The sequence below is a fragment of the Tauraco erythrolophus genome, chromosome 11, assembly GCF_009769465.1.
Source record: "Tauraco erythrolophus isolate bTauEry1 chromosome 11, bTauEry1.pri, whole genome shotgun sequence".
Taxonomy (NCBI): Eukaryota; Metazoa; Chordata; class Aves; order Musophagiformes; family Musophagidae; genus Tauraco; species Tauraco erythrolophus.
This window is the reverse complement of record NC_141475.1, coordinates 12,137,120-12,159,463: the sequence shown is the minus strand read 5'-3', so window position 1 is coordinate 12,159,463 and position 22,344 is coordinate 12,137,120. Positions and strand designations below refer to the sequence as shown.

The window sequence follows — 22,344 nt, the reverse complement described above, 5'->3', positions numbered from 1 at the left end:
TCACCAGAGAAACCTAGGAAACTCCAACCAAAAGGCTGCTAATGGCAACTGAAAGGTAATATGAAATAGGTTTTCTCAGTGAGTTCAGTAATCATGGCTGGCAAAGAGCTTTATTATCTTCAGAAACATATGTCAAAGAATGTATTTTAATGTATAATCATCTTAAATAGAGTGCTCTTTTGCTGGAGATGTGTTGGGGAGAGTGAATGGGATAACATGTAATATGAGCCAGATGAAAAATAATACAAGTAGATTTCTTCACTGAGATGGAAATATGAATGCTTGCACAAACAGCATGGAGGCCCTAAAGTATTGCTGTAACAGGCTGTAACTTCATGCATGAAGTAGGAAAACAAGTACTATTTTCACAGGCTGTTATTGTTTATGCCTTGAACATGCTTATGAGAGGTTTAAGGTGCTGTAGATCCAGTATCTGAACAATTATGAGACCTAAACACTGATGAACTAAGGATTAAACTGTTTTAGAAGTGCATTAACAGGCTTTCAGTCAGCTAATGATAAAGTATTTATGAATTAAGTAGGAAGTTTATTTCCAAGAAATTCTCATGCATTTTCAATGGAATACACAAATCCACAAAAATCCATATGAAAACTGCATAGTATCTAAATAGTTGATTCATCCTCTGTGTATAAATAAAGTGTTTAATAGGCACTCTCCTCACCTAAAGCACGGGACTGAAAAGCAAGGATCTGAGTTGATTTTCCTAGTTCTGATAGAGGCTTCTCATATGATTCTGGGAAATCACTTAGCACCTCTCTTTCTGCAAGCCAGACTCCATGATGTTTGTCTGCCTTGCAGAAGGGGAGGCTGAGGAAAGGGGTGACTGCAAAACAAGTGAGGAATCTCCCACCAAAAGTCAGAACAAATGGTTTGGTTTTGATAAAAGTAATCTGGAGTCATTGCATGTATAATAACTACTGATTTATAAGAGTCAAGTTATAAAGCTTTAATAAATGTATATTTCTTCAGAGAGTGCTGCAGTATGTTACTAGCTGGGAATACTATATTGATTTGCTTCATATCTGCATGTTTTCCCCCTTAGATATGTAGCACCAAGTGAAAATGTTAAGTTTTTCAAATGAAGGTCATTTCAAAGAAACATCTAAACGTTGAAAAATTACTCTGATTCTCTTGATTCCACAAAATTTATTTGGAAATCTTTCAAGGACTGGCTTTCTTCACTCTAGGCAATTGCTGAGAAACGTTTAATTCATTGACATTACTGTCCACTTGGATAGTTCTTCACCTGAACCTGGGGAGTTATTTCTTGTCTTTTATAGCAAGTGACAAGTTTTGAATGACATCTATTGGTTAGTACCAGCAGTGGCATTTACACTGGAGACTAGAGGAACCACTGCTTACAAGGGAAGAGAATTGAAAATTCACATGCTAAAGGCAGACTGATGAGGCATTCAGCTCAGTGGGAACAGTAACATCTACAAAGGTCAATGGAATGAGATTTAAGTACAGAGGAAGGAAAACAATGAATGAATCCATAGTTCTTTGAATGGTCTTTGATCTCCTGTTTTTTCTCCGTGTGGTCATCAGTAGAGGACCCAGGTCTATGAACAGTTTTAGAATATGCCTGAGAGTGATCAGAGGTTGAATTTAGAACCTTTTCGAGACATAGATGGATTCTAAAGAATCTTCTCATTTTGTGTGCTTAAATCTCTTTAATTGAAAAGTCTCCACCTTGCTAATAGTAATAATGCATATTCACTTTCTTAAGATATAAAACTCCTTAACTCTCACTGCGGAGATTTCCAAGGCACTGAACAGCACATGAAACATTCAGACACATCCAACTCTTAACTTTCATTTTTCTGCGCCCAAACTGGAGATAATTGCTTTTCTTTCTTCCTTTAGCACTTTCAGACCATGTTAAAGACTAAGTTGAATGTCCTAACTCTTCGGAAGGAGCCTCTCCCAACAGTGATCTTCCACGAACCAGAAGCCATTGAGCTGTGTACCACAACTCCCCTCATGAAGACCCGAACTCACACTGGATGCAAGGTACTCGGGAGTATAAACTTAAGGAATGAGACCACTGTGGAGGTGTCCCATATGTGTGAGGACTCTAAAGAGCCCAAAGTAACTAACATGGTCATTGTTGTTGTTCTAGGAGCCCCATTAACTGCTACTATTACTATAAGATTTGTAAATCGAAAAAGACATTGGGTGTTTCTGACAGAAGTTCTGGGCTATAGTAAAAAACGGTTCGGGTGTGTGGCCCAATGCAGACTGTGGAGGATTTCTAACAGCCTGCAATGAACATCGCTTGTAAACACTGCTGTTGTTTCTGTAAATGCTAGTGCTGAGATGGAAGATGAAGGACCACATGTTGTGTATTTGCATTTAGCAATCTGTAATAGCAGAGGTGCATACTTACGGAAATAGGATTGCAGCTTAAAACTGGAGGTTAGTTTTTTTTAAAAAAAAAAAGAAAAAAAGAGGGTGGAGAGCAGACTCTTAGATCTTGATTTGGTTAAGCAATAAGATGAATTTGCCCAGTTACATCAAAGCACAGCTTCTGAAAAAGCTCTTCTTCTTTAAAGTTTAATGGCTTAAGAGCTTTGAGTGTGTTCTTCTGTGGTAAGAAACCATATAAAAATAGCAAACAAATCTGCTCTGTCTGCATCTTCTTTTGGAACCATTTTCCTTGGTTGCAGAGCTCACCTAGCCTTGCAGAGCCATGGGCAGCCTTGCAGACTGAGCTGGAGACCAGCATGGCCTGTGCTGCCTGTTGGGGCTCAGTAGCCAAGTCCCCTTCACCCTGCCCGGCTGTCAGTTGTAGGGAGTATCCACGTGCCCTTGAGGGTCTTGTGAAAATGGAGAGGACTGGGCTTCAGCCTCCACTGCTCTGTCAAGTGTCAGCTCTAGAGAAGCTGTTGCCTGATGCCACATGTACTGGATAAGGTCCAGACTGCAATTAAATGTCCTGTCCCCCTCCCCAGGCAGTGTTTGTATACCCACACACCCGCACACACGCTCTTCCTGAACAATTTTCTTGCAGGATCTGATGTGACTGTGATGGGGTTGGAAGAAATTGCTTCCTGGTGTGTTCTCCTGCTTCTCCTGGCATACTGTGTAGGTGGCACGGGCTGTGGACATGCTGGGAAGGGCTTTGCTTGGGCACATCCAGGTCTAGCACTTCCTCGGCAAAGTTTCTTCTTGGGAAGTGTCATTTTTGTTTGACTTTTTGGCTGTCACGATAGCCAAGAAACAAGATCGCTGCTGGGTGCTGATGCAGAGAAATGCAGGGCAAGTGACCCTAATATGCTTTGTACGGTAGCTCATAGAATCTGCTCTTCCACGATGATGTCTTTTGTCCTTTATGTTGACATCTAACGAATTTTTAGCGAATATTAGCTATCATAAAAATGGTTCACAAAGTATCTGGCTTTCACCCCTAGTGAGAGAGAGTTCAGACATCATAATGCTTTCTGGAATCGGTTTATCTCTGTGAATGTGTGTAGAATTTAAATGAACCTTTTTACTTAACCTACAGTTCTTCAGCTGGAAAAGATGGATTGCAGAGAGATGTTGAACCCCTTGGCGAAGAGAATCTCATTCTATATTTAGAGATCTCTTTTATTTATTCATTTTTTTCCTGCAATATAACATAGTAGTGGTGACAAGGGAACATCTGCTACCACAATGCTCCCCTTTTCCTGCTTGCACTGCTCTCCTTCCCCCCTTCTCCTGTAGCTAGTTCACCTCCTGGCAGTGCTGAAGTCTTTCAGTGGTGTTTTCGAGGTGGTGGCCAGCTCCTCTTCAGTCAATTCAGAAGTTGTGATTTCCAATACCTGCCTTGGGAAGATGATTCCACATGTATGTTGTTCCTATGGCTAAGAAATCCTCTCCAGTCATTAACAGAAAGGCTGGTTTTACTCAGTCTCTCTAGTCACAATCTCTTTCTTTTTCCCGTCTTTTTTTCTGACCTAATATATTCTTCTTTTATGGGGCTTGTATCTTCCAGCTGTTTATAGGTAGTTAGCCTTCCTCTCCTCTTTCCCCTTTGATTATTAGTTTTTTGCTGAGTGATACGATAATAGTGTTGCCACACTGTTGCCAGTCTTTTATAATATGAGTTTTTGCTCTGTGGGGTCTGATCTATCACTGTTATTCCAGGTGTAAGGGGGAAGATGCTGCGGTGTTGATGGTACCACCGAGCCTCTCTGGTTCTGAGATGTGGGCTTTTCAGGTGAGAGCCCAGCATCCAGTTTTTCTTTCTTTCATGAGTCACACTCTTTTGCTCCTTAATCGTTTTATTCCTCTTGATTGAAATCCCTCCAATTTTTCTGTGTAATCCCATTAATGAGATAGCATCATTCTTCTGACAGAGGCTGCAGACATGTAATTTTATTGCACAGTTTTAACATAAGCCTCAGCTGGCACCGTCGTGTTATTGGAACTTGACACATGCGATTGCTTTGCTGTTCAGAGGTTTGGGCATTGGTTTTCTTACGCGATTGCTCTTTTTCTTGTTCTTTCATCACAAAGACAGGCTTCTCTTTCTCTTTCATTTGGTGTTAGCTGCTGAATCCTGAAGAAACAAAACTTCTCTGCTGAGATCCAATCTCATTCTGTAATTGAATGGGATGGTTTTAAGAACAGCAGAGAAATGTCTTGCTTCAAGTAATCTAGGGGGAACTCGCATAAAATCTGGAAAGTTAAATGATTGAGCAAATTCAGAGAGCTTCTCTTTCCTGTCCAGTTCCAGATCTGATGCAACTTTGTGTCGTTGTGTTTCCTAAAATATATATAGTTTTTTTTACTTACAGCAGAAGGCTTAAGACTCCTTCCTCCTGTTACTGCACGTCTGCACCTGCCTTCTGGGGCTGGCTGCGCTGTCACCATTCCCACCCTTCTAGACTGATGGGCATGAGTTCACCCAACAGGAGAAATAGATAGTATTTGCGTTGCTGTGCAGCACAGAGCTTTAGGCACACATGTTTTGGAGTTTGTGATGCTGGTTGCTCAGTGAGACAGTGGGCGACTCGGAGGCTGTAGTTCTCAAGGGGCACCTTCTTGCCCCCCTTATCCTCCTTTCCCCACTAGCCCTGCACCCTGGGGTTGAACTGTCACAGCCCCACTCAGCAGATAGCCTGAAACAGAGCAGGATTTTGGGGTACAATAAAGCACTCAGACTCTGGGTTTTTCCTGAGGGGAGTTGTTGGCTTTTGTTTCAGCCATGGTGTATGTTAAGTGAGAGGCAGATCTCTGGCCCCAGAGGAACCACAGCTTCTGGTCCTCCTGCAGCTGAGTCTGCCAGGGCAGGGCAACGGGGTGCAGTTCCCAGAGGGCTGTTGTCTCTCTGACAGCCACAGTTAAGCTCCCACCTGTGTCCTGCCTGTTGACGTGGCTTTTGTGAATGCTGGAGCTCCAAGTGTTAAGGTTAGGAGCTGCTCCAAAGAATGAACTGGCAAAGAAACCCAGCTGGCTTATTGTATGCCTGTAAATGGCAAGTCTCGGCTTAAGCTAAACTACCCTGTGCCGGGGAAGGACAAAAAAGAGTGAGAATAAGTCTTTGGGTCTTCCTGGCTGGATCACACTTTCAATCACAGGTTCCTGATTTGCTCTTAGTTAAATAGAGCATGTTTCTGTAAACAGGCATGAGTGTGATTTAGGCGCATGTATATAAAAATCTGTCCATCCTTGTTCAGATCCTAAAGACTTTGATTAGACTGTGGCTGTCCTGCTTGTAGGTCTTTCATGTTAAATGTTGTGCACTCTTGTGTTTCAGCTGGAAACCTCCTCTTCCCTTATCACTAAGTACCACCAGATGGAAACTGAAGATCTAGAGTATCTCCAGAGAATGTTACGCTCTACTCAGAAATGCATGCTTTCTCAGTGCCTTTTAACAGGTTTCGTTTAAATTCTGTGTGTTTTATTCTTCCTTAATGTCCTAATTGGCTTACGCTGATTCTAATGTTTTTTGATTTTTGTCCCTTTGAGCTACAGTGGTGGCATGAAGGGAACTGCCTAAGTGACTCTCCCTTCTGCTGTAGCTTTTCCAGGCACTGCTGCAGTAATGCGAAAGGACAGAGGTTAAAAATGCTGCCTGTGATTTTTGAAGTGGTGTCATAGGTTTAACTTTTTTTTTCTTATTGGAAGGCTCTTCAAAGCGAAGTCAGTGCTGAATAATCAGTAGCTCATTGTTATCCACCTGGGTCAGGCGATCATATTCCTCCAGTTCCCACCAGTGGACAAGCTTTTCTCAGCAGCTGTGGAGGCTGAGATGAGAGGAGCATAAATGGTGCAAATAATTGCATTCTTAGCAGTATACTTTTACTAAATGGGAAAATATATATTAATAATATGGCATTTGCAGGAATGATGCTCATTACTTGCCTTGTCTTACTGGATTGAGTTGGTGAGGTCATTAATTCAGGCTTTATGGAAGGTATGATGTTGAATTTCTGTGATGGTGTATCTTAGTTGAAGATTGATGGAATTCTTGTTTAGCAGTTTGTATAAACAGCATTAGAATGGTACTGGCACTTTGAAATAAAGTCTTGCACATATTGGTGGAGATTTAAAAAATAGTCCAGAAGTAATATAAATAAATAGAGCTTGGTCTTTCAGAATAGCTTAATTGCTTCACTCACAAGGCAAAAAGAAAATGCTTCCTGTAATAAGCTCCTGTAATCCCTTCCAGTGGGGTTTATTTGGTGCCCGTACAGCAGGAAGAGGTCGTGGCCACAGTGGGACTTCCCTGGCCCAGTGTCGTGTCATCAGCCCAGCGCCAAGCTTGACTGCTGCAGCTCTGGGATGCGCCTCGTGATGTTACACTTGTGGCAACCTGTTAACTGGATTGAGGTGTTTTCTGGGAGAGCTGGGCAGTGCCTGGGGAGCCTTAACCTGTGCAATGCCAAGGGCCTGCCTCTGCGCTCCTGCAGCCTGCCCTCCTCGTGCAGCTCTGTGCCCTTTCACTAGAGCTGCAGGGACAGCCTGTTGCCCTTGTTGCTGCTCTTCTGGTCATGCTGGCTGCTACCAAGAGTATTCATTTTCCCTTTTGTCTCTCCGTCTTTCTCCCATTTTTCTTCTTTTCTGAAAAGTAACTTTTACTGTTAGATAATGCATGCCATCAGCTATGGGCCTTGCTAATAAATCTCTGTGCACGTGAAACTGTCTTGATGTTCTCTGAGCAGCAGGATTTGCACCAGTCTAGCAGAGACTGGAAGTTAGTCTGAAAGGGAAATGCTCGTAATAAGTTTATAGGATGAATAGCGAGTAATATTGATCGTGATCTGATTATGATCTGTAGAAATACAATGTTTCTCATTGGGATACATATTAAATAAATAAAACCTTGTCTTAAAATGGCCATGCCAGGCCTGATTCTAATTCCTTGTGTAAGAGAGTCATTTAGGAATAAAGTCTGCTCAGATATTACCGCTCATTTTTTGTTTTCTGCCTTGCAGCAGGGCTGTCTCTAACCACGTTTGCAAAATACCCCATTTCTACTCTACCCTAGATGCCTCTGTACCAAACTTATTAATGCTGTGTTGCTGCTTTTATTGGTCATCGCACTTTTAGACTGTTGTTCTTTGTTCTTTGGGTTTTTTTTTCTTTTTTCCCTCTAGATCAGACTTTCCAAGCTGTTTTGCCCAGCATTTCTATCCTATCTCTGCCCTTTGTGTCCCAGCCTGATCAACTCAGCCATGGTGGTGGCCAAACACATTATTGCTCTAGCTTTCAGGAGGCTGCATGCTCTCTGTCTGCTGGGCCTCACGGCCCCTTCACGTTCAGAAAATGCCTGAATCGATGAACCATCCTGCCACCTTCATGCAGCCCAGCAGCCCACATGGTGTGGTTTTACTGGTAGCAACCCCAGCCTCATGCCTCTTCCATTGCATTCCATTGCTCCCCAAATGCAGGGGTTTTGCTCTGGCCAGCTGAAGAGTAGGCGAACGGCTCTTCTCAGCCTCACTGCCACTGTGCGTGGGTTGGTTTTGTGTGTCTTGATACTGAATCAGTCAAAATTAATGCAGAGAGAACCTTGTTTCTCATTTCAGTACCCAGAGACCAACGTGCTCTTTCCTGCCTGTACTGTCGTGTTGGCTCAAAAAATGTGCCCTAAGACTTTCTGAGATGGGGAAATCCAGATGACATAAATGAGTGGTTAATAATCTCGTGTTTTACTTAGATTTCCGTAGATAATTTAAAAACCCTATTCCTCTTGAACATTTATGGCTGTTTTGGCTACTGAAACTGTAGCTGGTTGGAAGATGCACATGTTCTTAAAACCACCTCACTGTATCCTTGTAAAGCTTAATAAAACTGTTCTGTTTGCATGGTCAGGAATTATTGTTTTGAGCACAGGTTTATCGAGCTGTAAATATGAGTCCGGCTGGCTGCCTGGTATTCATTACCATTTTGTAAGCCTGTAATATTAAGATAGCCATTAACTTTAATAAAGGAATGAATTAATCAAGTGAGACAACTTAAACTGTACCATCACTCCCCAGCCTACTGTTTTCCACCATGTTTAATGTGAGTGTGAAGCACGGAGCTTATTTTCTTCTTGCTTCATTAAAGGGCTTCTGTTATTATCCTTAAGCATTACATATTTTATACCGTGAATTGAGAGCTTGTTTTTCTACTTCTTTCTCCCCTCATCACATGAACCAAAAGGATGCATATGAACTCCTGCATAAGGCAAGTCCTAATAGCTTCAGTAGATTTAGATATAATGCTTGTTGGTGAGAGATATGAGGCTTTAATGATGCGTTTTCCAAAAGTGAAGCGCATCAAATAAAATAATGCCCCAACAAGTATGCTATGTGATGATGAAGTATTTTTTTTACTTTTTCTTCATATAGTGCTACAGAAATAGAAAAAAAAAAAAAAAGGCAGCTTAATACTGAAGTTAGAAATGAGTAACCTGCTTGCAGAAGCCTTGCACGTGACTCTGTTCCAGAGTGCTTTAGAGAATTTGGCTGAGTCTTGTTCTGATCTTGAAAATGAGGAGTTGCATGTGCTCGTTTCTTTCCCAAGACGTGACTGTATGGTAAGGTCCTCCACTGCACCTATGAAGTTAATGAGAGCTCTGCCGTGGGCTCCACTATGAGCACGGTGGGTTGTCGTCATGCAGGATTGCAGCCGCCTCCAGGCAGCATGTGCTGCGTGGTGTTTGGCATGGACTGCTCTTATCTTTCAGCTTCAGAGAGGATCTCTCTTGTATATGATATTTTTTTTTATTACATGTGTGGAAAGCCTATTTGCGTCAGTGAGGATTTATGCTTTAAATGAGTGCAGAGGAGCTAATAGAAATATGAAGGGTAGATGCAAGTGGAGAATGTTGTTAAAACATTGTAATGCTTCGTTTCCTGAAGTCCAGGAGCCTTAAGTAGAGAATATAAATTGGCTAAATCAATGGAATTAATCTTAAACTGAGCCTGCTTTAAATAGGCCTTTCTGCAGTGTTCAGATTTACTGTGTTGGATGCATTTGGGCATAATTTTACTTGCTTACTGGAAAAGTTGCATTGTAAGACTAATGTATTCTGAAAGCAGTGGAAGTTATGTCCTGTCTGATATGTTGGTGGTACTTTTTTTTGTTCCTGAGGATTTGCACTGGTGATATTTTTCAAGCCATGGTTCAAGTAAAGGGCATCTTGTTATTTAGGAAATTCTTACATCCCATCTGAAAATGGTCATGCATTTCAGTCAGCTTCATGTTTCTGCTTTTAACTACCTTTATAGGGTAAAGTATATGGCTGTTTTCTACATTCAGTGCAGTAACTTTGCTCTGAGTATATGTATATTAATTAAAGGAAAACAGTTTTGTCTATTTCTGTTTACTTTGGGTTTTTCATTAAGAATGTGTATCTTGAACCATTGTAAAGAGTTCCATAAAAGTAATAAGACCCCACCACCTTGGGAGGAGAGTGCTGGTGGCAGGGAGGACAGGGGGGTTTCCTAGGAGCTGCCTTGCATATTGATGGCCAGCATAGGGCTTGAACTGCTCTGGGTGCAGGGCCTTCTCCCTGTGATTCCGCTTGGATTCGCTTCAGGAGGGAGGGAGCTCAAGGCTTGGCATATTGTCAGGAAAATTAGGGAGTCAGCTGGGTTTCATTGAGAGATTTACATTTTCATTGATATAGTCGTGTATGTGTGTGTGCAGACTCCCAGGAGGACTAGAGAATTGTCACTCCTTGGTCTGGATAGGAGACTTCTGATTACTGTGGACCATGCAGATGGTGTCCAGACCAGTCCCCTGGGACGCGAGGTACCCCTCCCGAGTCCCAACACTTAGTGTGCAGGGGTCTCCTCAGCTGTTCCCGGGAGTGAGGCCCAGGGTCTCTGGCTTTGTGCGTGGACTGACTTTTTCCCAGCACTGCTTCATCTTGCATGAAGAAATAGGAGCAGAAGCATTGCACCAGGTAAGCTAGTTGCTCAGATATGTGTCTGTTTGAGCCCATTTTCCTTGGCAGTAAGCTGCAGAAAATATCCCCTAAACAATGAAAAACCCTTGAAAAGTGCAAGGAAATAAAAGTCACAGCATCTGTTAGCACCTTGTGCTTTACTCCTCCCCCTGGTGCGTGCATTGTATTGTGTGCACAAGCATTGTGTACCTTATGTTTCTTCTTACTGCCGTAGTTCTGTCCTTGTAGTGGATGTGGTGAGTCCCAGTGAAGAAAATGGGTGATGATGCATGATATGTAGCCTGGGAAAAAGAGTTTTTAACATAAACAGAAGTCCGTTTAGCTGGAATTGAGCATTTCCTTTAGTTTCATAGCTTTGATGTTGTTACTTGCGTTTTAGTCAACAAAAGCTTGAATTGTAAGTCATCAGCCCTAAATTTTGTTGGCAAATAGTATGTATCAGTGGAAGGAATCTAAATCAAACCTCTTAATGTAAAACGAGGCACTAAACAGTTTATATTTCAACTAGTTATGGAAGAGATAGTGATTGACATTTAAAGAGCACTGTGTAAAATTCAAATATATAGAAATTGAAAATGCTCCCTGTGACTTGGTTGAGAATGAGCACCGTCCGTTCCTGAATTTCGCCTTTGCTTGTAAAAGCAACTGGGAAACTTGGAGGTGCCAAGGAGTCTAGGCATTGTGCTGGTGAATGATCGGTAGCTCTTTTCTGTGTCTTGTTTGTCGTGCTATAATATTTCTCACCCAGAAAGATCCCCAAACACTTTCCAAACCAGCTCTGTAGTCCCCTATGGCACCAATCATTCTTACCCAGCGGGACTAATTAATTACTAATCAACTCAAGGTACCTATCCTGCCTACAAGAGGCAGGCCATTTCCTCCTGGCTGCGGAGGATGCAACAGCGTCCTTGGTGCCGCAGCCCAGGCTGGTGAGCAACAACTGGTGACCCCGACGTGATACATCCATGAGACGCTGGGAAGCCCCGACTCCCTCGCCGAGCTGAGAGCCCGAGCCAAAGGAGCCCAAGCCAAAAGAGCTGGAGCCAGAGCCGGAGCCGGGAGCTCGAGCGAGAGTCCTTCGGAGAAGAAGGTAAAGCCGCAAGCCCCGACGTGGTATTCGCGGGAGGGAAGCGTGCTGGAGTTGGATGAATGGGCCGGGTCTCTGCTCACCCATAAAGCCTTTGTGAAAACAGAAAAAATGGTAAAACAAAAAGGGGGAATTATGGCACCAATCATTCTTACCCAGCTGGACTAGTTAATTACTACTCAACTCAAGGTACCTATCCTGCCTACAAGAGGCAGGCCATTTCCTCCTGGCTGCGGAGGATGCAACAGCGTCCTTGGTGCCGCAGCCCAGGCTGGTGAGCAACAGTCCCCTGCTGTTCACTGCCACTCTGGGCCTGCAGCCCTGTTAGCAGAGGCCAGACCAGCTCCCCAAAGCTCGAGGAAGGCTGTGTGGGCACACTGTACTGTGGATAAAATATGCTAGAGGAAAACTAAAAAAGATGCTGAGAATTAAAAGGCATACTTCTATTAAGTAGTAATGCATTGGAAAAAGGTACTAAAAAGCAATATATATTAATGAAATTCCTTTGATGCATAAAACTCCATGGAATGCTTTTGTATCTTGAAACCCAAATGTGTTGGGTTTTGGCGTGTGGTTGTGTTTGTTTGGGGTTTTTCTTGTCAGTTCTAGAAATCCCGCTTTCCATCGTACTTGGAGCTGTTGTCTAATTACGACTGTCTTTGCAGGAGATAGCATACCAAAATAGTTTTCTCTGAAAGAGTATTTAAATATTTAAAAACAATTTAATCTCTCTATAGCAGGAAATGTTTAAATTTTGAAATTCTAAATTTCCAGAATTCCTTAGGAGATTATCTTCGATTACACAAATATGTAATGCCATATAGTGCACGCCAATGAGCGCTATCTCTTGCAATGTGACACAAAGCCAAGATACAAGTATGAAGCACAGTGGAAGCTGTAAGGTCCTAGATAGCTACAGATGTGTTAGGATATTTATTTTTTTTACTCTGTAGAAAATACTATGCTCATCACAATTGCTCAGGCAAAGCCTTCTGGTCATAGGAGCTAATTGCTTCCATAATAATTATGGTTCAAATATCTAAGACCTAATAGCTTTTGATGTATAAAAATTAAAATGAGATTGAAATTTATTATGGTGGTTACATGGAGCAGATGCTGCAGTCAGTGTCGATTGTTTTGTTCTAGTGTGTCCTTGAGAAACATTTCCATCTTGGCAGGGCTGTTTCAGCGTAAGGACGGAGCTGCTGTTTTTGCTGCTGGAGAGCGCAGGGATGCTGGTGCTTCTCCATGACCCTTAGGGCGTATGGGCCCTGCTGTGAGCTGGCTCTCAGGAGGAGGAAGAGGAGGAGGAGGTCCCCTTCCTTCATGGCACATCAAGTTATTCTTTAACAAAATGAAAGAACTTCTAGCTCTGTGGCTGTTGCTCCCTCCTGTTACTGCAGTGGGCACCTCCCGGCTCAGCAGCATGAAACGCGCTGGGAGAGGTGCTGGCAGATCTTTTTAGGCTTGTTTTTTCCCAACAAAGGCATGTGTGCTTGTTCTGCGAAGGTATTCTGTGTGCCACTTCCCCTGAAGCCATGGATATTGTTTCTTTGATTTCCATTAGAATACCGCAAAATTTGCATTTTGCACTGGGCACTCACTGCTTGCATTAGTTTGAGCCAACATGAGCCTGCTGAGGAATTCGTAATCTCTGCTTACAGCTGTACTAAGCCCCAAACCATCAGTTCTTATTTTGGGCCTGATCCCCTTGTGCTGAAAGCTTCCTGCTGAATCAAACGACATTGGCAAAAAAGGAGGCTGAAATTGGATTACAGATGCGTTCTTCCGTAGATGAGGTATCGTTGGCCGTGTTCATAGATGCACAGGCTGCTGGAATATAGACTAATGTTGCAATCATAAAAATATTACATCATCAAAGAAAAGAACGTCCTGTACGTGCCACCTCTGTTTCCATTGGTCCCTGGGGTAATCGTGTTCTCCTCATGCTATTGCATTACAGTCTGCAATGCAATGTGATGTATAAATCCATTAGCTTTGAAGAGGAAAGACATTTTTTCCGTTCCTGGGATTGGATGTCAGTATCTGAGACTAATAATGTTATTTTTCATTTCATGGAAAGATTTGTTTGCATAGTTAATTAAAAGTTCATAACAATAAACCATCTTTAGGCAATACTTCTGGGCAGTTTTAAGGCGATGTGTGTTATCTATTGCTGATCAACTAACTTTATTGTAATCTATTGTGAATATTTGACTTAAGGCTTGTGGTAATTCACTAAGCTTTCTTCTCTGAGAGTCTAGGTTGTAAAGGAACAACAAGTGCAAGAGAAGTATGATTCTTCCTATTTTTTCCTTCCTTAAAATCGATGTGACTCCTTTCTTAAAGTTTACAGTCTGATTTGGAAAATCGGTTAAGTACTCCTAGGTTAAGAACTTTACTTGTACAACTAACCCAATCTCTGATATTCACCTTTAAGCATGTCACAGCAAGATCCTATTAAATGATACATATTGTCACAGAAACAAGACACTGAATTTCACAGCAATGTAAACTTGGAACTAAGTGAATGAAAAACTAATGTTGAATTAGTAGTGTCCTGTTAACTTTGATAGAACAGAATACTGTTTTATACCCACTGGGAGTATGGTGTATCCCTTTTTCGGAGCTGGTGTTCATTTGCCTGTTAGATATCAGGGTTGCTTTCTGATTGCTAGAGCATAGCACACTGGGGGGAAAAAATTAGTGAGTTAATCATCTGGAAGATGGTCTTAATTCATTATGCACTTCCTTTTTTTTTTCACCTGTAAGGCCATGATGACATGATCTTCTGATTAAAGTACTCTCAAGATTTAAATATCTTAAACGGCATGGCAGTGACCTGTACTTTATAACAACAAAGTTGGGATGTGGAAAACCTTACATTTAATAGGTGCCCGAACACAAATGTTTCAAGTAGAAGGAAACTACTTTAGGTTAAATGAGCAAATTTTGGAAGAACAAGTGGAAAATGTCTTCATAACTGTGCTTTATAAAATTCACTAAAGATTCGTTGAACTGCTTGCTAAGAAAGATTTGTCAATGAATAGTTATTTGGTGGGCTTTTTTTTTTTTTTCATCCACAGTGACTTGTTTTATTTCACTGTGTGTTGTGGTTTTCCCTCTGTCCTCCAATTTATTTTTCAGTAGCAGAGAGAAGACAGGAGGGGAAAAAGCAAGCTTCAAGTCAGAAACAGATTTAAAATTAATATCTCCAAGATCAGAGAAGGATCTGTGTAAAAATTGGTATAGTTGAGTACTAAATTGGGAGAGGTGATAAGGAAAAGACAAAATAAAATAAGGTAAGATAATGTGTGTTGTGATTATTTTGAGAATGTCATTGAAGTTGATTCTGAGTATACTCTGGGACAGGATGGCCAGAAAAACTAGTTTTAGTTCTTCATGGAAGCTGCTTTTTTGACTGAATTATCTGTAGGCAGGGAGTAATTTCCCTGTGCTGATGTCCGACTCATTCTTACAAATAGCACAATAACATACTTCAGCTTTGTCAGCTATTTGTAACCACAGTGGCCAGAATCCCTATGGGAATCATTGTTAATGGGATGCAGTTTTTGAGTTGGCTTTGCTATGATATAAATTGGCGTGCTGTTTTTGACTTGACTGCCACTTAGTCATATTGTTGAAGAATTTGGCCTTTCAGTTTGACATATTGCTTGGGATTCCTAATGATTGAAAGCAGTCTGTTAATGAAATCAAAGTATTTGAGTACAGCATATGTGAACCAGCACTGTTTGTCATTTGTTATTAGGCTGAAGTGTTAAAAATATTAAGTCTTGAAATTATTTTTATCAACAGCTCGATAGTGATTTAAAGAAAGGTGTGTTTTCACCCCAGAGCTTTGCCTTGAGTTGCATTTGAAGGTCTGCGGACAAGGCCAAACAAATTGTGTGACTCTGTGTTCTCAAGTGGGAAATATGAAATACAACAAATATATTGTATATATAATTTAAGTTTAGAATAGTTTACAGGACTTCCTTAGAAATACTGAGGTTAAACTGAATGACTTTAACTACCAGTAACTTACTGATGAACTGCTGTAAGGTTTTTGTTCTGCATGACTTCCCATATCTGTGTATATAGTTTTTTGTTTAATGTTATCACTGTTACACAGACAGTGTGTACCTCCAGGGTGGAACTTGTCCTGGACCAAGGGACTGGTGTCCAGCCATTGCCGTGGATGGGCTCTGAAGGGGGTTTAACGCAGGGTGGGTGGGCAGGCATTGGTGCCGGCCCCCCCCCACCCCCCGCCGCGACGTCCTGGCTGTCCCCCCACCACAGCTCCCCTCTGCGGGGACGTGTGGCGTGGCTGCCAGCCACCCCATCATGGGGTGAGGGGCCTGAAACGCGTTCCAGCAGCTGCTCTGTGTGTCTCGGTGGGGCAGTGCCGCTCGGCCTCTTGGTGGAGTTCCTCTGAGTGATCACAGCCTGCGAGGAACTCGGCTGCCTGCCCTCCCGTCGAGCCCTGAATGTCACAGGTGAGTGAACCTGGGTCTAAATAAGTCAATAAATAAAGGGGGATCGAACAGACCTCGGATCTGGAATTTCTGTGTGCATCCCTGGGATGCTTGCCCCACCTGTTGGGGCCGGGGCCAGTTGCGGGGTCTGCCACGGTGCAGCCATGGCAGGGCCGTGTGTTTCTCGGTGGCCGCTGGCCGTGTCAAGCGAGTGGGGATGGGTTTTGTGTGTTCTCCACCTTCGGGGGACATGGTTTAGTGGTGAATTTGGCTAGGTTAATGGTTAGACTCTGATCTTCAAGGTGTGTTCCAACCTCAACGATTCTGTGACTCAGGTGGCCCCGTCCTTTAGGGCTGAGTGGTCCCTCCTGCCATCTGAGAATGGAGGAGAGTGAGGATATGTCTGGCTGTGACTGGGCCTCCAGGACCTGCACTGGCCTCTGCACCCTGACCTGGATTCTGCCATGCTCCGGCAATGCCCCACAGCAGGGGGCCAGGGCCGGTATGAGGCAAGTGCTGAGGCTCCCATGTGTGCTCCAGAATGTCTTACCATCTTTGAAATAGGCAGCTGCCTGTGCCCAAGGGCTGTGGTGCGAGCACCGGCAGCTTTTCCGCAACCTGTGTCATCTCGATAACTTAAGTCAACAACAGCAAACCAAAGCAAAGCCCGCTGGGGTGTCTTGGTGCAGGGAAGGCCAGAGCAGACATCACTTTCCTTAGATCCCCCTTGTTGGCCCTTTCAAGGAGTCGTGTCACCGTAGGCCTGAAATCAGACATGGGTAGCTCAGTGCTCTCGTTGAGTTTATGCAATGGGAATTAAATTCCTGTCATTTCAGACAAAAGAGTTTCCATTTGAGTCCTCCACTATGACACTAGAGTACTCTCTGAAAGTCTATTGTGAAACCAGAGAAAGGAAGTTTAGGTAATTTAGCCCCTGGGCTTTGTGGTGTGAACCTTGTGAACAATCATGAGGTGTTCTTGCTGTCTCTTTAAATTTGTTATCATGCCCTCATTTTGCAGTCGAGTTGTCATCTTCTGCTGTGTGACAGTGCGGCACGGCACGGCTGATGGGTGCCTTGCTGGGGACTGGTGAAGAGCAGTGGCGCAGGGGCAGGCGTGTGATGGTCAAGAGCCCTGCTTGACATTTGCACTGCAGGGCAGATGGCCAAGGGACGTGCATCTTTCAATTAAATATTAAAATACTACTTTCAACACATTTCATAAGATTATTTTTATTCCAATTAGCTCCTCAGTAAAGTGGTGAGTTTTGTTTTGGAGTGAGACATAGAGATTATGACTACAGAGATAATTTTTGGTAATTTCCCCCACCCCCCCCCTTTGAATAAGGTTGCATGTTTGCTCTCCATCAGCAATTAACCTTCATGTCAGTATGAGTGTGAGAGGTTATAGAAGTGCATGATATTTCTCACATGGTAGCAGCTTTCTGCATACCAGCCCCTTTGCCCTCTCGACTACATGGAAAACTATAAATGTGTCATGCAGGAAGATTTAAATGAGTGCTGTTAAGGTCCCAGACGCTCATTCCAGAGCTGCAATTTCTTAAGAGCTGTCTGAGCTTTATGTTACGTGCAGCCATCAGTCATGCTGACTGAAATCTTGCTAATTATTTTGGAGACGTTTTTGTATGCCGTGTCTTGAGAAAAAAGTCTGAGCATCTGTGAAACAGATGAAGTGAAAATTCTTCTGGCGTCTATCAGCAGACTTAAGCAGGTGGAGCACATCCAAGTTTCTGCAGCTGAGGGAGGGGCTCCAGAAAACATGGTCGTTTGCAGCACAGAGGGAAAATCAGAACAAAAATAATTACTTATATATCTTAATTTGACAGTGCTGTGTCATATAAGGCCAGTCCGGGAATAGCAGCTTTCTGCTCCATTTCAAGGGCTATTGTAACTCGATTGTCAGGTTTGCATAGGAAATTAACAGGATACTGCAGACGCTCTAAGATGCAAATTGCTGAGTCTAGAGCTGTACACTGCAAATAGACCTCATTTCTCAGTTTGAAGGGAGTTACAATGTTTACATTTCTTGCCTATGCAGGGTTAATCAAGGTAATCACTGAAATACATTGCTGCATCAATCTCCTAATTGTAGCATTCCTGAAAATCAAATGGTTTGTATGCTTTAAGGCAAACCCCAGGAATTTAGAAAGAAAAAATATGCTACTGTGCCCACTAAAGGAAATGTGTGTGGTAAGATGCTGTTTTTGCTGCCCAGGATGAAAGGCCAACTGGCATCAATTAGCACTTTATGGATATGCACTTTTATAGAAATTATTTTTACTGAGCAGATCTCAAAGCCTTTTAGTGTCACTTAATCCTCATAACAGTCCTGTGCAGAGCTGCACCGTTATACACAGGGGCTGACTGGAAATCTGGGAGGTTTAAGTGACAAATCTGTAGCTGCACAGTAGATCAGTTCTGTCCTGTCCTATCTATCTCTGCAAGGCAGCAGTACCTTCACTGAGAAAGGAAACCAAAACATGACATGAAAGTTATGGCAATGGTTATGTGGTATGTTTTAGAACATAATTCATTAAGCAATGCCTTCAAACAGTGTATGGGACAGAAATAAGATTTGTTTGTTACAGGAAGGGCAACCTTAAAGGATTAAGTAATTTGTACATTAATTGACTTCCCTACTTCAAGTGCATTGTTGATATACTTGGATAATTGCATAGACAGACATTTCTCAGTACATGAAAGGAAGCCTTGCCTTCTCAAGAAAAAAGAGACACTGGAGGTTTTTTTTAAAATAAATGCTTTCCTCTTCTAAGAGCATGACCATACAAAAATGCAGGCTTGCCAGATTCGACCCTGTGGGCGAAATAAGCAAATGTCCTTCACTACTTTCTCCAAAGTTTGCACCCACTTAAAATGGTCTGCAGTCTGTTTTCCATAGTAATCTTTAAATTGCACTTTCTGGGCTTTTAAACATGCAAATATGTGGCTAATTCAGTAGTTCCTCAGCGGCATGATCTGACGCTTGGATGAGAGCTTGGTACCTTGCTTTACAACTTTATGGTGCTTGGGTTGTCTGTCCCTTCCATACGTGGGGTGGGGAGGAAATGTGAGAGACTGCAGTCTGGGGTTGAGAGGGAGGTGTCAGAAGTGTCATCCCTAAAAGTACAGGGCCTTTCCCTAGAAGATTCCAGGGTGATAAGGAGGAGTTTTACTTTTTAGTCCTTCCTGGTCCACCCCATCCAACCCCCCCAGAAGGCCATTATAAATGGAGCAGGGAATTCACAGAAAAAACTGCCTAGTTCCCTAGTATCTCAGGCTCCTTTTGAAATCAGACAGTGTATATAGACAAATTATCCTGTAGTCACGCCTGACTGTAGCCTTAAGATCTGAACGGTGTTTCTTTATTTCCAGCTGACAGGAGGTATGACTGATGATATAATGAGGATCATCATTGTGAATGAGCTGGAGCTGCCCTGTGGTTTAACCCTGAGGTTTGGTTAAGTTGGTGTGTTAGTTCACGTCTCAGGGCTATCTTTCCAATTAATTCTTCCAAAGCTGATGTGCTGAATAACATGAAGTGTATTAGGGTGCACGTGTCAGGCGATGGTGGAAGTGCTGCCTGATTATATGGATATGAAAAGATGTTTTTAACAGAGTGCTGTATAGTCATAAGCAAATTCCATATTCATTTTATAGCAGTATAATGCCACGGCAACTGCACTGAACTTGTAGAATTGCTCTAATATCCCACCACTGCAGTATAAAGCACTGCTTTAAGTTTCTCTAAGATGAGAGTAGTGTTACATTAAAAAACCCCAAACTAGATATTGTGTAATATAGGAGACACATTGTTCACATTCTACCATGTGAAATCTGTTTCGTGTTTCTTTTGCTAAGTGTCCAGATCATATAAATGATTGGGGCCACTGCTGTATAGCACAAAGCAAGCCGTGATCTTTTCATGTCTGGAACAGTTTGATATAATCAACATGTCTCTAAGATATTTAAGATGCTTAGGCAGCATCTAAAAAAAAAAAAGCTATGGCTCAGGCTGCTATTCCCAATTGTAAAATTCAGGGATCTTTAGTAGAAACTGAAACCCCCCTAAAAGCCATGCATTCCTCACAGATAATATGTATTAACTTAATCCAGTGTTTCATTCTCTCCCTTCTAAACATGAAAGAAGAGTAAGATAGTGTTGGCCACTGTTGTCCTGATCCCCTTATAAGCGTGAATAATGCCCAGATCCCTGACTTGTCCCTGTGTCCAGTTACCTTGCACACCCAATGAATGGATTCAGGCAGGAGATGGGTATGGAGGTGGCTTCAGGTTTGACCACTTCTTGATAAGGGCAGGCGGCTTCAGTTTAGATTTTAGATTTTGCACTGAGGATACAGACCCTGGCCCTATAATACTGTTCTCCTCTGAATTATTTCGTAGAGGCCATACAGAAAAACTAAGACAGTGGTTGTGCTGAATATATAGCAGTACACTCTGATGTTGGTACTGTGACCAAATCCTCATGGTTTCCTTGTGGTGAGAGAAGTTACTTCATTTTACCTAAGTTTCAGTGGGTCAAAACTGGTTCGCTTGGTTCACTTCAACATGGAGGGATGACAGAAGTGGACATTGCCTGTCCTCCCTTTTTTTTGGTCTTTCTTAAGACAAGCACTGTTATATTTACCTTTGCTTACATTTAAGCACAAAATTTAATCAGGTTTCTTGTATTTGCTAGGGAAAAGACATGTACATGCAAAAGATTATGTGCACACAAGAACAACTCCAGTTTACTATGTGATATTTTTAGCATCCTTCAAGAGAACTAAAATAGACACCTGCCTCAAAGCAGATCAAGGCAGTTTTGCAGGACTGAACAACACAGATTTGTTAGACAAATAGCATTGTCTGGAGAGGTTACTTTCACATTTATGAACAGTCTTTTAACAAATTCTCTAGAAGATTGGTTCAAACAAACAATTTTCCACTTTATTTTGGTTTTTTAAAAAACCAAAGAAAATAAATTACAAACATTATCAGGATAATTTTCCTTTTTTTCTTTTGAAGCTCACAGAAATAATACTGTCTTGGGGCCCATTTGTTCTTCTTTGCAGAGTGCCATGAAGAAAATTGGTTATTGCCTCTTTTTCTCTGTCATTTTCTTTAGATTGAATAGAGATTGATTGCTCTCCTGGGATGAGAAAAAGCAGACTGTTGTTCTGTGACATTCTGCGCTAGCACCAATGGAGAGTATGAAGCAAGCAGTTTAGTGGTGATCTTGATTGTCAATGAATGTAGATTCAATTAAGTCAATTTACTTACATTATTTCCTGTTCATACAGTCAGTTCTCTTGCTCTCTCATTGTCTGGAAGCTGCTTTTTTAAATCATAGTTTTAGATACATTTTTTAGTCCTGTTTGAAGTTCATGATGAATCTTCCTTTGATATTGGTAGTAGTTAGATTTGGCTGAAGGGTACTATTGCATTTTATGACTCCTGTTTGTTTTTTCCTTTTCTATCCATTAAATAGCATACCTTTGACAAGCAGATGCTGAGCTTAGCGTTTTGTAGATACACAGATACTAGAAGAAGCAAAGATAAATTGCTCACTAAAGCTATTAACAGAAGCAGCTGCAAAGCAGAGAAAGACAATTTGAAAATTCACAGTGATACTTCTTGTGGTACTTGTTTATTTTCTGATATTTGCATATGCAAAGAAGCCCAAAAGGCACAGTAGGGGTTGTTTACTGGCAGAAATACTCCCTTGCAACCACGGTTGGGGTAACTGCATATGCAGGCAGAGCTCATTGATGTTCTGTGTATTTTGTGTCCTGAGTAGCCTGTAGAACAGAAGTTACAAAAATATCTTCTTAGTAGTTTGTTTCCAATGGCTTTTCTCACTATAAGGAAATGTTTTTGTTCTTTTGTTATGTATTTATACTTACTTGCTTCTTGGCATTCGGTTCCCCATAAAATCAACATCTGTGTTTAAAAATATTTTTTAAAGGCAGGCTGTCATAAAACACGTATGGATGTGATGGTATTAATTTAAAATTTTATGTTCCAAAAAAAACCCACAGAGGTCAACTCATTTTTTGAGAAACAGTCTGTCTACATACAGCACATGTTTACCTAAAGAATGTTACTAACCATCTCTAGGGATATTACCAATGAGAAAGGCAGCAAAAGTGAAGAATCATTCACGTTTGGAGGAATGGTTTTAGTTTCCTGTAATCCTGTGGTATGTGTTTGAGAGCACAAGCATTTTGGCTAGTCCAGACTTGCCTCTCCGCTCTCTATATGTGCCAAGATATTTGTCTCATCCGCACCTTGCTTATGTGGGGTAAAAAAAATGGACCTGGATCATCATCTTGTTCTGTGTTTGACCT

The 22,344-nt window shown here is 42.0% G+C and overlaps 1 protein-coding gene across 1 annotated transcript in view; it reads left to right on the top strand.

Moving 5' to 3' along the window:
* Nucleotides 1-1,900: 1,900 nt before the first annotated feature.
* Nucleotides 1,901-22,344, top strand: part of PID1 (phosphotyrosine interaction domain containing 1) — a 52,817-nt gene continuing 32,373 nt past the window's right edge. Inside the window, exon 1 of the mRNA XM_009977587.2 lies at nt 1,901-2,035. Within this exon, the coding sequence (XP_009975889.1) occupies nt 1,901-2,035 (135 nt within the window). The remainder of the gene's footprint in view (nt 2,036-22,344) is intronic.